General features: G+C 30.8%; 1 protein-coding gene across 3 annotated transcripts; it reads left to right on the top strand.

The window, feature by feature from the left end:
• Positions 1 to 8,123: 8,123 nt before the first annotated feature.
• On the top strand, positions 8,124 to 14,273 carry LOC106772502 (homeobox-leucine zipper protein ANTHOCYANINLESS 2). Of its 3 annotated transcripts, XM_022785628.1 has the most exons (10): positions 8,601 to 9,612; positions 9,744 to 9,961; positions 10,086 to 10,203; positions 10,303 to 10,992; positions 11,213 to 11,314; positions 11,393 to 11,605; positions 12,747 to 12,921; positions 12,996 to 13,363; positions 13,439 to 13,861; positions 13,950 to 14,273. In XM_022785628.1, the coding sequence occupies exons 1-9, from the start codon at positions 9,580 to 9,582 to the stop codon at positions 13,823 to 13,825; spliced, it is 2,304 nt and encodes a 767-aa protein (XP_022641349.1). In that variant the 5' UTR covers positions 8,601 to 9,579; the 3' UTR covers positions 13,826 to 13,861; positions 13,950 to 14,273. The 3 variants fall into 3 exon arrangements, with proteins under 3 accessions (XP_014514421.1, XP_022641349.1, XP_014514419.1); XM_014658935.2 differs by lacking the exon at positions 8,601 to 9,612 and adding an exon at positions 8,124 to 8,307 and having other exon boundaries at positions 13,439 to 14,273; XM_014658933.2 differs by having other exon boundaries at positions 13,439 to 14,273.
• Positions 14,274 to 16,045: the final 1,772 nt, after the last annotated feature.

The following is a 16,045-nucleotide window of genomic DNA, read 5'->3' as shown; positions in this document are numbered from 1 at the left end:
TTTGACTTTCATATTTAAGAATATGATTTTATTTAATGCGATTATTTAAAAAAAACATTTAATTAAAATTTATAACAGTGAAAGGATGAATATAGGGTGTGAGTTTACCCATCACCCGATGACGAGACGAAAATTATGTATATTAAAATTTGAAAATATAAGAATTAAATCATATAAATTTTGAAATAACCAATTAAATATTTTTATGTTCAACCACCTTTGAGGTTTAATGAATTTTGTCCCTCTCGTTAGGCGACTGGGTATATTTCCTATTTTCTAAACATGAAAAGTCAAGAAAATAAAAAATATATATACAACTATTCATAATAAATTGAAACAAGACACGATTTTTTAAGCATGTAATTTTAAGATCATTTACATTTAATCTTCACGACTATTTCAGGGTTAGATTCATTCTATCTTTAAATCTTAACTATTTTTTTCTTTAAAAGAACAGTATTTTAAGTCGTCAAATGTGTTTATTTTCTTAGATACTGTTTAAGAAAATACTCTTCCAAACATGATCTTAGATAGATAGAGATTGTGTTTATTCTGGTATTGCTATCATTCTAGCATCAATATTCTTAACAAACTATTATATTAATTGTATTTCATTGTTATTGTATAATTATATCTGAAAATGGACGTTTATAATGTATATAATAATAATTTATTTCTAATGTTGGTCATAAAATATTTTTTTAAAAGTCAATTAATGTATGAATAAAAATAATTAATGTATATGTTTGTAGTTGGATTGTGCAAATAAATTAAAAAGTCTCGTGGAGTGATGAACTACATTACATACTGTGGTACTTTCTTAATAATATCTCACCTGTGAAATCAAAGCTATTTAACCATCATATATCTATCATTTAACACCATTAATTAATCATAAAAAACTCCATGATGCATCCTTTTCTTCAAACATTAATTCTTTATTGTCTCACTTGTGTACAATCTGGAAAGTGACAATAATTTTCTACTTCTGCAATAGTTGTGGAAACCTCTCTTCAAAAAATGCAATAACAATTAACGAACTAAAAATTCTCACTATTTTGCTAACTTTTTAATTATCAGCCACTTTATAGTCATCACTTTGAAAATATGTTTGGAAAGTAAAGAAAAATAAAAAGAAAAAAACAAAACAAAACAAAAGGGTGATGGGCATGTTTCTTATGGAATGTTTTTTATCATGAGTTGTTTTTTCTTAAGGTTAAATAATTCGAAGATATTATTGGAATAAAGTAAAAATTTAAGTTAAAATGGAACTTTTTGTGTAAATAGATGAAAAAAAAAAAAAACTCGTTAAATACATACCTAATAAAAAGATGCAGATTTTGGTTGTGATTTTTTTTTTTCTATATTTTATGGAGATTGCCTTTTTTTTTTGTATTTGCCAAGAAAACACCTTAATTCACATGAAAATGTAAATTCAAGTAAATTATTTTCGTGGTGTTCTAGGATCACTCTTTTCCCACGTTTTTTTTAGAAAGGAAAATCATTTTTGCGAAAAATTGTAAAAATGTTTTCTAATTTATGAAAGTAAATAATTATTTAAAACATGTTTATAATTGTTTATTAAAAATAAAACATATTTTTCTTCTCAAAGTAATTACTTTGTTTACAGAATTTTGTGAGTTTTTACATTTATAGGAACTTAATTATATTGAAGGAAAATAATTTACTTAATAGACTGATCTTAATTCGGGTTGAATTTGATTTAATTTAGAAATAGACCTTGATATTATGTAAGAAGAAAAAGGAAAGTGTTATAAAGTTTTTTCAATCAATGTTCATCAAAATATCAAAGTATGTTGGATATAAATAAGAGATAGGAGATTCAGTTTCACTTACATGTATGAACTGAAATCTAGATAAAATATAAAATATCTGTTAAATTCATTTCTTAATTAGTATTAATTATTAGTTTAAAACAATTTGAATCTACTTTTCAACCCATGAGCTACCGTACCGCATATTATGTCCAAAAGTTATTTTTTAAAATTTAAGCAATAACTTTGTATTTTTGTGATGATTATAGTTTATTTTAATTTTTAGATTTTTTACTTAATTGAGTTTTAATATTTATTAGATAGAATTATTTGATTAATTTATTAAATTGATATCAATAATGTTTGTAATATGTTATATATTAAAATATAAAAAATATCATGTGTCAGATTTAAGAATCTAAATAAGAATCTCAAATGGGATACCTTTAATTTTAAAAAAATAATTATATTTAAAATGTATTGAAATTTAATCGAGTAAGGACTAAATTACAAGTTACTTAATTTATTGGGTCCAGTTAGTTTATATCTTTGTGTTTCTTTATTATCTAATTATCTTTCTAATTACATAATTTTGGTATATTAGAAATATATTTAATATATTTTAAAATATAAAAAATTAATATACATTAGTGCATTTTAAAGACGCCCACAGATGACAGCGAACAAAATTTAACAAAGGATCTAAATTCTTTAAAATAATTTAAAGACGTAGCAGATAGGAAAAAGAATGAGTAATAAGATATTCAAATGTTTTACGTAACTGGTAATTTATATTATTATTAAATAAAAAAATTAATAAATATTTACAAACAATGAGTATAATAAATGTTTTAATTATTAATTTTTTTAATAAGATGAATAGGAATATGAGTATTGTTGTATTTACCACCTATTTAGTCACTTTTATTTGTCTATTATTTTAATTTTAATTTATTCGTAAGGAAAATATAAAAAATTACTTTTTTTATAATTTAATTTTATATATTTATATTTTTATAATTAATTTATTTAAAAAATAATTTATTCAAGGTTATATTCTATAGGATAATTTATTTGGAAAACTCTTTATATTTACAAGAATATGTTTTGATGCACTAATTAACAATTTAAGATTTTTGTTTTTTTATTTGAGTCTATATTTAAATAGTGATGTTACATAATTTTCTTTTAAAATCACAATGAAAAAGTGTCAAAGACATATATATATATATATATATATATATATAGGAAGGAGTTTGTTAACACACGTCTATTTTTTTCAGTTGGTACGTTTTAACAATGTGTACCGGATTATAGTAGACAAAAATACCCTCATTTATCATGGATTCTAAGTTTTAAGGTCAAGGATATTTAAATAATTTTCATTCTCAAAACTAAAAAAAAAAGAAACCCCAAAACCCTTACTCATGTCTCTCGTTCCTCTCGACCCTTACTCTTTCATCTCTCTGACTCCAACATTTTCTCTGTCATCCTTACTGTTGTCCCAATTGAAAAAAAAAAAATCAGAAACCATTGTCTAACCCTAATCCACCTTCTTCACTTATCCAATTTGTTGTTTCTCTCTCGTCTCCATACTCTCCCATCCAATTTGTTGTTTCTCTCTCGTCTCCATACTCTCCCTCAGCGACACACACAACCCGTGACATCGTAATTTGTTGCTCTTGCTCTGTTAGTTCATTTGGAGAATGTGTTATATATTTTCCCTTATTATTATTAAATTTCATTTTTAAATTAAATCATGTAAATAAAAGCTTCATAAATCAATTAAATTTTCATACATCATTTACAAATCTACACCACATTTCATTATATTTTTAAAGAACAAGATATTTCCCTCTATTGTCCTTTTCCCTTTACACAAAGTGTTTCTTTTTCCTTTCTCTTTTGGTATGGTATACATGATGTAAGATTACAACCTAGAATTGAAAGAATTGTACTCCTAGGAAGCTCTTCTATACCTATTTCTTTAATTTCCTTATGTCCACTTTTTATCACTGAATCAACTTCTGCATGCGTTTAGAATAAACTTTAACCACTGTGCAAGATAAAAAACACGAGAAAGAAACAAATAGGATGAGTGAGGAAGGTGGATTAGGGTTAGACAAGAGTTTCTGATTTTTTTTTTTTCAATTGGGACAACAGTAGGATGACAAAGAAAATGTTGGAGTGGAAGTGATGAAAGAGGAAGGGTTGAGAGGAATGAGGAAGATGAGTAAGGATTTGAGGGTTTTTTTTAGTGTTGAGAATGAAAATTATTTAAATATCATTGACCTTAAAACTCAGAATCCATGATAAATGAGAGTATTTTTGTCTACTATAATCCGGTACACATTGTTAAAACGTACCAACTGAAAAATAGGCGTACACGTGTTAACAAACCTCGTGTGTATATATATATATATATATATATATATATATATATATATATATATATATATATAAGTAACCATTGAGACTTGTTATCATCTCCATATGTGTTGTTGTTACAAATATGGTATACTTTTTAAGGAGAAATCTTTTTCTAATATTTATACTAATTATTTACTTAATTATTTTTGTCTTGATGTGTTTATTTTTTTCAACTCTGTCCAGATACGTTGTAACGGCCAGATACAAAATTAATAAATATCAAATATTAAAGTCACTATTTATTTCAGAGTCAAAATTTATTTAAATCATAAGACGATACATATCACTTGTACAATAACATACAAAGTTTCCTGGCACAGTAAATAGAGTCTGTGAGACTTTATTAAAAGTGTATTATTCATATATATATTTACGATTTTCCAATTAGTGAAATGAAATAGCAAAAAAATGGTATTTTTATATTTACTTGAAGACATGGTCCCATGAAGAAACGCAGGTGGGATAAATTCAAAAAATACAGTTTGGATTCCCAAGTATTGAATTTTGTTAATGCCTGATTGCCTAAAATTGCATTTGTCGCAACCACAAAAATAAGTTAACACTAGCCACGTAACCATGGCCTCATTCTCCTTTTCACTCCTCATTTTATTTATTTATATTTATACAAATCATACGAAAATTTTATAAATAAAAAAGTCTTTAAATATATAACTACTACATACTGAATTTTCAAAATCAATATTATTAATTCAATTATTTTCATTGAATTAAATGATTAATAAAGTATTAGGATAATGTCAAACCCTAAAATTCCACATTAATACATATATTACACAACTAATGGAACTTTTCCATGAAATTTCATTCAGTACATCAAAATAACTTTCATGAATCCATCAAATGTTTAATCCATTAAATTGTTTCATACAATTGAATATATCACACCAAAATATACAATAACTTTGTTCCTCGACCATTTATCATTTACAACACAAGTAAAAACATTCTTAATATTTCACATCACACGTTTAAGACAAAATATACCTATCATATCTACTCATGTGAATGATTCATATATGCTTTTGCTAAATCTTAAATTAATATACATTATCACACATGCATTTAAAGATAAAAAGGTAACTTAATAGCATTGATACAAACTCTTTTAGAAATAAAATTGCAGCTTGTAAAAGACTCCAAAAATTATTTTCTTACATTTAAATTAAAGATAATTTAATCAAGAATATAAAACAATTTAGGTGAATGTGAAAAAAATTGTGTACCAAACAAAAAAAAAGTCAAAGTTATTAACAAAAATAATACTATGTCAAAGTAAGAACAATATGTCTTGAACCAATCATCAAAATTCTAACTGGATCTCACGGTTAACGAAGTAAGAATATTACTTTTTTTAGATGATTCAGGCTAAAAAACAGGGTGTCGGTTAAACGAGAACATTTTAGCTTGAGTGAGAATATTTTTCGTTTAGACTAGAATTTGAGAAAACTTAGATTAAATTACAATGCTATTATCACTTGAGTGAGATTTGTTACTTGGATGAGACTTTTCTTACTTGGACAACAATGTATTGCTTAAACAAAAGTTTGACATAATAAAATAAAGTTCTGTACTATTTTTTCCTAAACAATAACTTTACTTATTTAGACAAAAATAACTGAATTTTTACTCATTGATCACCTTATCAACTCTCAAACTCGAATACCATAAAAAAAATTAAAATAGTTTATGAATCTAAAACTCAACATGCATATTATAAATCATATCCAAATCAAATAGTCAACATACAAACAACATATTTGACAAAAATCAATATGCAATTAGTTATAAATTTAGTTTCCTGCATTTTAAAAGAATCGTAAGTTTTTCAACAGTTTTATAGTTATAAACTTTATTCTACTCAAATCCTTAATATTATTTGGAGAATGTCCTGCAGTGATTCTAAAGATAATTCTTAATAAAAAAAAATATAAAATATGTATAAGAATCGAAGAGTGAAATTAGATATTATAACAAAGGTTTATAAGGAATAAAAAAAATTATTTATAATTTGTTATGTTAATATAAAGAGAGTGTTTTTTTAAAGAATTGAAATTTCACATTCAACACAAAATAAATATGATATAAAATAAAAATAATAAGTAGAATGGAAGAATAATAATAGTAATATTAATGTGAAAAGCTCAATGTAAAAAATATGGAAAGATAAATACCGGCACTTTTTATTTTTCTTTTTAAAGAAATGTTCTTATATAATCTAATCATCATAGACAATTATTTTTCAATTGTTATCAAGGGTTGGAAAATGCTACTTTTTTTTTTCATCGGAGAAGATGAGTATAATTATATTACTTTTACTTGTTTTCCTCTTTCTTTTAAAGAATAATTTTTTAACTAGACAATAATGAAATTAAATGCTTTGCTAATTTATAAGTGATAAAATAATTAGAATTCATTGTTTTTTGTTTTTTTTTTTAACTATAATTCATTATTTTGTCAACTTCTTGTTAGTTTTTGAATATTTGTTCTTTCATTTAACAAACAGTAAACAGAAACATGTCAACATTTGGTAAAAATTGTTATTAGTTAGTAAATATGTTTGGAAAACATTCTTCATTTATACGTAAGATAAAGATAGTTAGACAATATTCTTTTAACAATATTTAATCATTATTTATGTGTCATTTTATGATTAGTTCATGATAATATTTATAATTATTATTATTAATTATAAAATAATTTTGAACCAATCACGATATTTTTATCAAAAGAATGTTATCTAATTATTATTATTCTTTTATTTATATCTTTACCAACTGATTTGTTGATCTTCTAAAGAAAAGTGTTAACAGTTTTTTTTTTTCATATTCCAACTTTTGATTACTCCGATGTTGATAACTTTATGACTATTCCCAAGTAACTTCTTCTAAATTGTATATTCAGATTTTGTAAGTAACTCTTGTACATTGACATAAACTGATACATATCTGAACAAACTTCCATAAAAAAAATTGATAATTTCTATAGTCATTCTGTAATATAAAAATTCATAACCTTTATGAATAACTTTCATTTACAATAAGCATTTTGTAATTGATAATCTTCTATCACTGACTCCCAATAACAATAATACCATGCATTTAACTCAAACATTTTACAATCATAAACATTTTTCCTTTATTTGAGTTACACAAATTAAAAGTCTGCCTAACAAGATAACTTATGATAACACTTTTGAAAATTAATATTGCAAATTCCCTTTTTTATGAATATAAAATAATCACTATGGGAAATAAAATAACAAGAGCGGTAACATCAACAATTTTAAAATAGAAGCAAAAATTAATTATGATACTAAATTTAGTAAAAACAACGAAAACGAGAATACAAATAGTCTCTATTTTGATCTCTCAAATTACCAATTACGTACCGGTTTTCATAATTTGTAGTGAAAATATACTTTTTTTTCTTTATTTTAAAGAAGATTCTTAACCTATATGTGAAATAAAATAATTCCCTTAATTACAGAAGATGAATTTTTTTTATTATTAAGAGATATTCTTATTTATAGAATAAATATATATAGATAACTTCTCACAAATATTCATTACTTTTTCATGAGAAATGAAGGAAGTCTTCGATCCAGAAACAGCCTTAGTATCAATGAAATGGCATTATAGTCCTTAACCCTTGACATTTTTATTGGCTGTTATCAGGTCTTACGGTGGACTGGCACACATCAGAAAAAAAACCATTCAAAAGGACAACGCGAGTAGATTGTAGTTGACAACAGTAATAGCGGAAGCAGGCGCGTGTGCACGCGCTTCATGTTGAGTTGTGATTGGTGGCGGACATCACGAACCCCTCTTTCTAGCATGGACCCCACACTCGTATGCTATACATTGAAGATAGAAAAATAATAAGTGTATGCAGAGAGTAACCAGAGAGAAAGATCTGGTTGAAGAAGCAGCTATGTTATTAAGAGGAACAGGCACAAAGGGGTTTGGAATCTAACTTGGATTCGATTTCAAAGAAAAAGCCCAAAGGGTTTCTTTCATTTAGGAAAAACACAATTATCTTAGTGCAGAAAACCATTGACTTTCTCATTACCCCCATAGTCACTGTAAGTCAGCTCCATCTTTTTTTTTTTTTTATTCTTATTCAATCAGCATTTTATATAATTATAAGCTATTTTATTTTATTTTATCTGTCCCTTTCTCTTCCACCAATCTCAAAAGACGCAGCATGTTTCAATCTTTAAGAAAAAAAAAAAAAAACAGTAAGAGAAAGAGATTTTTACCTTTTAAGATTTAATGTTTTTGCTGTCAAATTTATCAACCACGAATTGGATTATTTAATTTAAAAGAGAAATCATAACTTTCTAGGCTGTGGAACCCAGCGGCTCTGTTTGTTTTTTTTGGCTCTTTTACTTTGCACACTGTCAAATTAAAAGGTATCGTTTTCGCCGTACCATGGTTGGTTTGTATACCATCTACCTTTCTCCATTTCTCAGTTTCTCACTTATATCAACAGTGCCGGGGTGGAGAGAGAAGAGAGAGAATGACGGGGGTGGTGTCAACCGGTTTTTTTAGCTTAGATTTGGTGTGATGCATTTGAAAAGTCAGGGTGGTGTGTGAATATGACCGAGATAATATACTTATGAGAGAAGTTTTTGTATCTGTTGTTGTCCTTTTTTATATTTGTGTGAAAAGATTCTCAATCTTTGTTTTTTATTCTTTTTTTCCTGAGGGACGTTTTGGCTTAGACTTCTTTGGATTTTCTTCTTGCTGGGGTCTTTTTCAAAATTCTCTATACTGACAAAGAATCGGTCAAGTGTGAAATATAGAAAAACAAGGGTTCTCCTTCTCATGTCACTGTTTTGTGTTATTTCTGCTGTTGGGGTTGCAGACATGATATGCAGGTGTGAACCTTGGATCAGAAAGGAAGGGGATTTTTCTTTGTCTTCTTCCTCTTTCCATCTGTTTTAGGATAGCCTTTTGGCTTTCTGCTGGAGAGAGAAAGGGGTGTCGACAAGGAAACAACTTTTTGGCCTTGTCTACTTTTTCACAAAAAAAAAAAAATTCAATCTTGTCAGTGCTTAGCTCAATCTGGTTTAAAGGTCAAAAAGTTAAGCGTAATAAGGAGTCAAAAAACTGAAAAAGCTTCTTGACAAAAGTGATAGTGACAATTTCGGGTATAAAATAGAAACAAAAGGAGAGAAGAACATGAGAGTCAGCGTGGGAGGGATAGAAGCACAGAATTTTTTGGGAGATAAAAGGTAGAGGGTCAGTCCAATTTTTTAAAACCTTTTGTGGGGATTGAGCCTTGAGGGTAAGCAGTTGGGGTGCAAGAGTTGTTGTGACTGATAATTATTTCTCAATCCATTTCCTCTTCAATGCAAAATTCATCTTCCTTCTCCTACTCAAATGTATGGTTTCGGTCTCCATCTCCAGACATCTTATTTTTTGTTTATTTCTCTGTTGGCATTGAATTTCATTTATGCATCTTATTGTTCACCCCCCTTCTCGTTGCTGATGAAGCTATTATTATGTTCTACAGCAAAGGAAAATGGAGGGCCCCAGTGAGATGGGTCTCATTGGGGAAAATTTTGATGCTGGTTTGATGGGGAGGATGAGGGATGATGAGTATGAAAGCCGCTCTGGAAGTGATAACTTCGATGGTGTATCTGGTGATGATCAAGACGGTGGTGATGATCAGCCACAGAGGAAGAAAAGATACCACAGACATACTCCTCACCAAATTCAAGAGCTTGAGTCGTATGACTTTATAAAACTTAGTCGTTTTTTACTTTATTTACTTTTTTTCTAATTTTCTTTTGTAATTGAGTTACGTGGTAAGATTGGTTTGTGGTTTTTGGGTTTTGATTTTATTGGTTTTTAGTTTCTTCAAGGAGTGTCCTCATCCTGATGAGAAGCAAAGGTTGGATCTCAGTAAGAGGCTTGGGTTGGAGAATAAGCAAGTCAAGTTCTGGTTTCAGAACCGACGAACCCAAATGAAGGTGAATTTAAGGACAGTAATGTAGAATTATTGCACTTGAATGCAGTTTGGCGATTCAATTTAGATATTGTGCTAATTGAAGTGATTTTCCTTGAATCAGACCCAACTGGAACGCCACGAGAACATAATGCTTAGGCAGGAGAATGATAAGCTCAGAGCTGAGAACAGTCTGATGAAGGAAGCAATGTCAAATCCAGTGTGTAACAGCTGCGGTGGGCCAGCGATTCCTGGCCAAATTTCATTTGAGGAGCACCAGATTAGAATTGAGAATGCTCGACTAAAAGATGAGTTGAACCGTATATGTGCCTTAGCAAACAAGTTCCTTGGCAAGCCAATTTCATCAATGACCAGTCCCATGGCTCTACCAACCTCAAATTCTGGTCTGGAACTTGGTATTGGAAGGAGTGGGCTTGGTGGTTCAAGCACTCTCGGCACTCCCTTACCAATGGGACTTGACTTGGGAGATGGAGTATTGGGCACTCAAACTGCAATGCCTGGGATTAGACCATCATTGGGGTTGATGGGAAACGAAGTTCAGCTTGAGAGATCTATGCTTATAGATCTTGCGTTGGCTGCTATGGAGGAATTGCTAAAGATGACTCAGGCAGAGAGCCCTCTTTGGATCAAGAGTTTGGATGGTGAGAAGGAAGTGTTTAATCATGAGGAGTATGCAAGGTCGTTTTCTCCTTGTATTGGTCCAAAACCCAATGGTTATGTAACTGAAGCTACAAGAGAAACTGGGATAGTAATCATCAACAGTTTAGCCCTTGTGGAGACTTTGATGGACGCGGTATGTCTATGATGATCAACTTCCTAGCTTGGCTTCGGTGAAGTTTAACCAATTTTAGTTTTCTGTAGTGAGTGAATTGCCAATGATGCAGGGATCAGAGCAACGTAGTACTTGTTAGGATAACACTTTGATTTGGTGCTTTTGATCTTAGTTAATGGACCTTTGATATCCTGTTTAATATGTTTAATATCTTGTTTTAATTGGTTATTTCTTTGAATAGAATCGATGGGCAGAGATGTTTCCTTCTATGATTGCTAGAGCCATCAACCTCGATGTTATATCCAATGGCATGGGTGGAACAAGAAATGGTGCTCTACAAGTGGTGCGTTTCTTTACTGTATATATGCTTGACTTTGTCTTAATATTTGCTGGAACTGATGACCAGGATTATACATTTCAGATGCATGCTGAGGTACAATTGCTTTCACCACTAGTCCCCGTTCGCCAAGTGAGATTCATCCGGTTCTGTAAGCAACATGCAGAAGGTGTATGGGCTGTGGTTGATGTTTCTATTGATGTTGGTCACGATGCTGCTAATGCACAGCCATTCATGAGCTGTAGGAGGCTTCCTTCTGGCTGTATTGTGCAGGATATGCCCAATGGTTACTCCAAGGTAAGTGCTGATCTAAGTTCTTTTTAAGACTCTTTAATCTTTGCTTCAATCTGTTTATTGCTTTATTTTATAGCCTTCGTAGTTTTAAAAAAAAGATTTATGATATCTTCGTTCCTTTATTTTTTTTTTAATGAACGGGTGTTTTGATATATCTGATGTAATACTTTTGCAAGAAGTTTCACTTGACTTCTTTGTCAAGTGAACTTTGTTTTGACTGATGTAAATAGAATAAGGTTGAACTTTGCCTGAGAAATCAGTCACGTTGAGTAGTTTTTTTAATTTGGGAGATGCTTCCTTTGTTAAATTGTATATAATCTCGAAACTTCAGAGAAAGGGTTTCCTGTTGTCTGTATTTAATTTGTCCAGTGCTACTCCTAGAGAATAGTGAATCAAGGCTTATATTGTTTAGCAATATTTTGAAACTTCGTTTCTGTTTCGCATCTTTTACCATCTATAAGTGTATGAAAATTTTAAATCTTGGTTTCTTCAGTCTTTGTCGTATAAAAAAATACACACTTGATGCTTCTATTCCTATCTCCTTTGATATAGAACGAACTATTTTTTTACTGCATACGAGACATTGATGACCTGGATCCAGTCATATATTATAATGTTGACAGGTGATGTGTTAATCCGTGCCCTTTATTATATTCATATAGGTTTTATAATATTTAAAAAAATTCCATGATCTGCTAACTTTGTTGGGATTCTCCTATGGCGTTGACATCTGCTCCGATTTTTATATTTTATATGATCCTCTACATACTTCTTAGCTGAGGTATTAATTTATAATTAGGCTAGGGTTTTATGTCAAACGTTTTTTTATCTATGTGGAGTTTTACGTAAATTCAATAATAAACCACCCTTCTAATTTTATCCATGACCACGTCGGAGAAGTTTGATTCTTGTAGTTATGTTCGGATAAAAATTAGATACGTATTTTGTATGAATTGCAATGCATATCTGAATTCTGAAACACAAAAATAAAGGAAGGAAAAATTGTTATTTTATTTATTTTGCATGCAAACATTTACTACACTGCCTTGGGAATCTTTACATGACAGAACCTCTGCCAGTTTTAAAAAAAAATATATATATATATTTTTTTGGTTTGATAGAAGATAAGTTGCACTGTTTGTAGGTTACTTGGCTTGAGCATTGGGAGTATGATGAGAGTGGTGTTCACCAACTTTATCGCCCATTGCTTAGTTCTGGTGTTGGATTTGGTGCTCATAGATGGATCGCCACTCTCCAGAGGCAGTGTGAATGCTTGGCTATCCTCATGTCGTCTTCCATTTCAAGTGATGATCACACAGGTGCACATGCATGCCACATTTTGTTTACCCTTTTATCTCATGTAATGTAATGATGTCACACTATGGTTTTGCAGCATTGAGCCAAGCTGGTCGGAGGAGCATGTTGAAATTGGCACAACGCATGACTAGTAACTTCTGTTCGGGGGTTTGTGCTTCGTCTGCTCGCAAGTGGGACATGCTTCACATTGGGACTCTTGGTGATGACATGAAGGTGATGACTAGGAAAAACGTGGATGACCCTGGTGAGCCTCCGGGGATCGTACTCAGTGCTGCAACTTCTGTTTGGATGCCAGTGTCACGGCAAAGGGTGTTTGATTTTCTGCGTGATGAACGGCTGAGAAGTGAGTGGGACATCTTGTCCAATGGTGGACCGATGCAGGAGATGGTACATATTGCCAAAGGACAAGGACATGGAAACTGTGTTTCTCTTCTCCGTGCCAACGTAAGTTGTTGTTTTGTTAGGGACACAAGTTGGTTTTTTTGTTGTTGATATAACTGTATGGTGTCTCATTTGCAGGCTGTTAATGCGAACGATAGCAGCATGCTGATTCTGCAAGAGACATGGATGGACGCGTCGTGCTCGGTGGTGGTATATGCGCCAGTTGACGTGCAATCACTGAACGTGGTAATGAGTGGGGGAGATTCTGCATACGTTGCACTCTTGCCTTCAGGCTTCGCCATTGTCCCCGATGGTCACTGCAACAACAGCAGCAGCAGTTGCAATGGGACAATGCAGAAGGGTGGAGGAGGTGAAGAGAGCGGCGGAAGCCTTCTGACGGTGGGGTTCCAAATTCTGGTGAACAGTCTCCCAACAGCAAAGCTGACAGTAGAGTCAGTGGACACTGTGAATAACCTGATTTCGTGCACCATTCAGAAGATCAAAGGTGCTCTGAGAGTTGCGTAAAGATGAGAAGAGAAGAGAAACATTTTGCGAATGGAAGTTAAGTTACCTTTTACCTTATTATTTTTTTGTTCTGTGGAGAGGGAGGGGTTATATTATTTATATTTATATTTGGTTGGGTGTATAGGATTTAAATTATATAGAGTAGTAGTGGAAGAGGCTGAGGCAGAAAGGGTCGCGCAAGGAAGGTTTCGAGTCAAGAACGAACCGCCATGGAGGAACTTCATTCTGCTGCTTTTGCATGCACTGCACTAACCGCTGTGCGTTTTCTGCTCATAGTGGTTCGGGTATTGACTCGTTGACCTGCGAGTTAGTCTCACCATCTTCTTTCCATAAAAAAAAAAATATATCTGCGTGTTTCTATTTTGTTATTACCAGTGTCCTCCCATATACACTTGCAAATTGCTGAACTAATCTATTTTACTTCGGAATGCATTTTCACATTTTCATATTTTGGCTCTGGTGTTTTCATTCTCATCTAATTATTACACCATAATTATAGTAAAAATTCATAAACTTACTATATCATTGAATTATTATAAGTAGAAAATCAACTCAACAGCCGCAATAGACTTTTATGTTACTTAAATATTAAGCCGTGATTTTGACGGTCGTATAGTATGAAAAGTCTTTGATTATAAATATTAACATTAAAAAAATATTTTTATGTAATAGATAATTCATCTTGTCAAAACGTATGTTGTTGTCGTCTTTTATGAACATTTCAAACACATGTACTTGAAGTAAAAGGCGAAACTTGGAAAATAGCATTTAGGTAAATGCAATTATTTGGTCTTGAGAATTGTGAGATAGTCAATGTAACACTTTCTCAAACAATTAGAATCTGCACACACACACATATATATCTTAGCATATTCAGTTAGCAATTAATTGTTTTACCGAAGCTTTGTAATGGCATTATTATTGAAGTTAGAAGATGAGTAAAATTTGTTATTCTTGGTATATCTTCTCTTGGAGGTTTTAGTTATTTTTCTTTGATGAGATTTTAACTCTTTTCTTTCCTTTTATGGGTTTCGCAAGTTTCATTATGGTAGAAAAACTCTTTAATTTGAACTACACTATTCTATTTATCTTTTTCTTTCATTTTTATGTTTTTTCCTAATCTTGTTTTACTTTTTCTATCAGTTTCACAGTGAATGAGTTTCATATTTAAGATCAAGCATTTAATAAACATAGCTCACTGTTTTTATGTTTTGGAGAAAATTTTAATGTTGTTCTTGATTCGATAAATTACAATTCTATAACCAATTTTTTTTTTCATGCTGTTCAACAAGACAATTTGTTAAATTATCGTCCTGTAATCAATGCTTAATACTTTTAATTTTCTAAAAATTATACAATTATCTATTTGAAGTTTGATCATAGAGAATGCAGGAAAGGTTACACTCAAAATGACTGGTGTTCATATTCATTCAACCTACTTTTTACTTTGATCTTTGCCTATAGGTTTCGGGTTTCAACAAGCAAAATCATAAGATTGCATCATTTAAAATTGGAATACCGCTGTAGTAATTTTCAAATCAAAAAATGCCATATTTTAAAACAATTAAAATCATTCAAATTAGGCTTAATACCTCCATTGGTCCTCGTATTTGTGTGAAAATCTCAGTTCGGTCCTCAAGTTTTGAACTGTCTCAATTGGGTCATAATTTTTGTAAAAATGCACACATTTTATCCCAACCGTTAACTGATCTCAAACGACGTTAAGTTTAGCTGACGTGGTATGCTGACGTGTTGGCTTAATCCCTTCTTGGTCCTCGTATTTGTGTGAAAATCTCAGTTCGGTCCTCAAATTTTGAACTGTCTTTTGCACAGTGAGATCAGTTAACAATTGGGGTAAAATGTGTGCATTTTTACAAAAATTATGACCCAATTGAGACAGTTCAAAACTCGAGGACCGAACTGAGATTTTCACACAAATACGAGGACCAAGAAGGGATTAAGCCAACACGTCAGCATACCATGTCAGCTAAACTTAACGTAGTTTGAGATCAGTTAAAGGTTGGAGTAAAATGTATGCATTTTTACAAAAATTATGATCCAATTGAGACAATTCAAAACTTGAGGACTGAACTGATATTTTCACACAAATACAAAGACCAACGAAGATATTAAGCCTTCAAATTAATAGTAGTCTTTTACACCATTTTATTTGGGCCAAGTATCCGCTCCTACTCCTTGACACGGGCCTCCAAATATATA

Source organism: Vigna radiata, chromosome 8, assembly GCF_000741045.1.
Source record: "Vigna radiata var. radiata cultivar VC1973A chromosome 8, Vradiata_ver6, whole genome shotgun sequence".
Lineage (NCBI taxonomy): Eukaryota > Viridiplantae > Streptophyta > Magnoliopsida > Fabales > Fabaceae > Vigna > Vigna radiata.
This window is presented reverse-complemented; position numbering and strand designations above follow the sequence as displayed.

What these genes read in the sequence shown, in the direction of transcription:
- LOC106772502 (XM_022785628.1), top strand. Translation starts at nt 9,580, where the DNA reads ATGCAAAATTCATCTTCCTTCTCCTACTCAAAT. An exon ending in TGGAGACTTTGATGGACGCG is followed by an intron (nt 10,993 to 11,212) that starts GTATGTCTATGA and finishes TTCTTTGAATAG; the next exon opens with AATCGATGGGCAGAGATGTT. An exon ending in GAAATGGTGCTCTACAAGTG is followed by an intron (nt 11,315 to 11,392) that starts GTGCGTTTCTTT and finishes TATACATTTCAG; the next exon opens with ATGCATGCTGAGGTACAATT.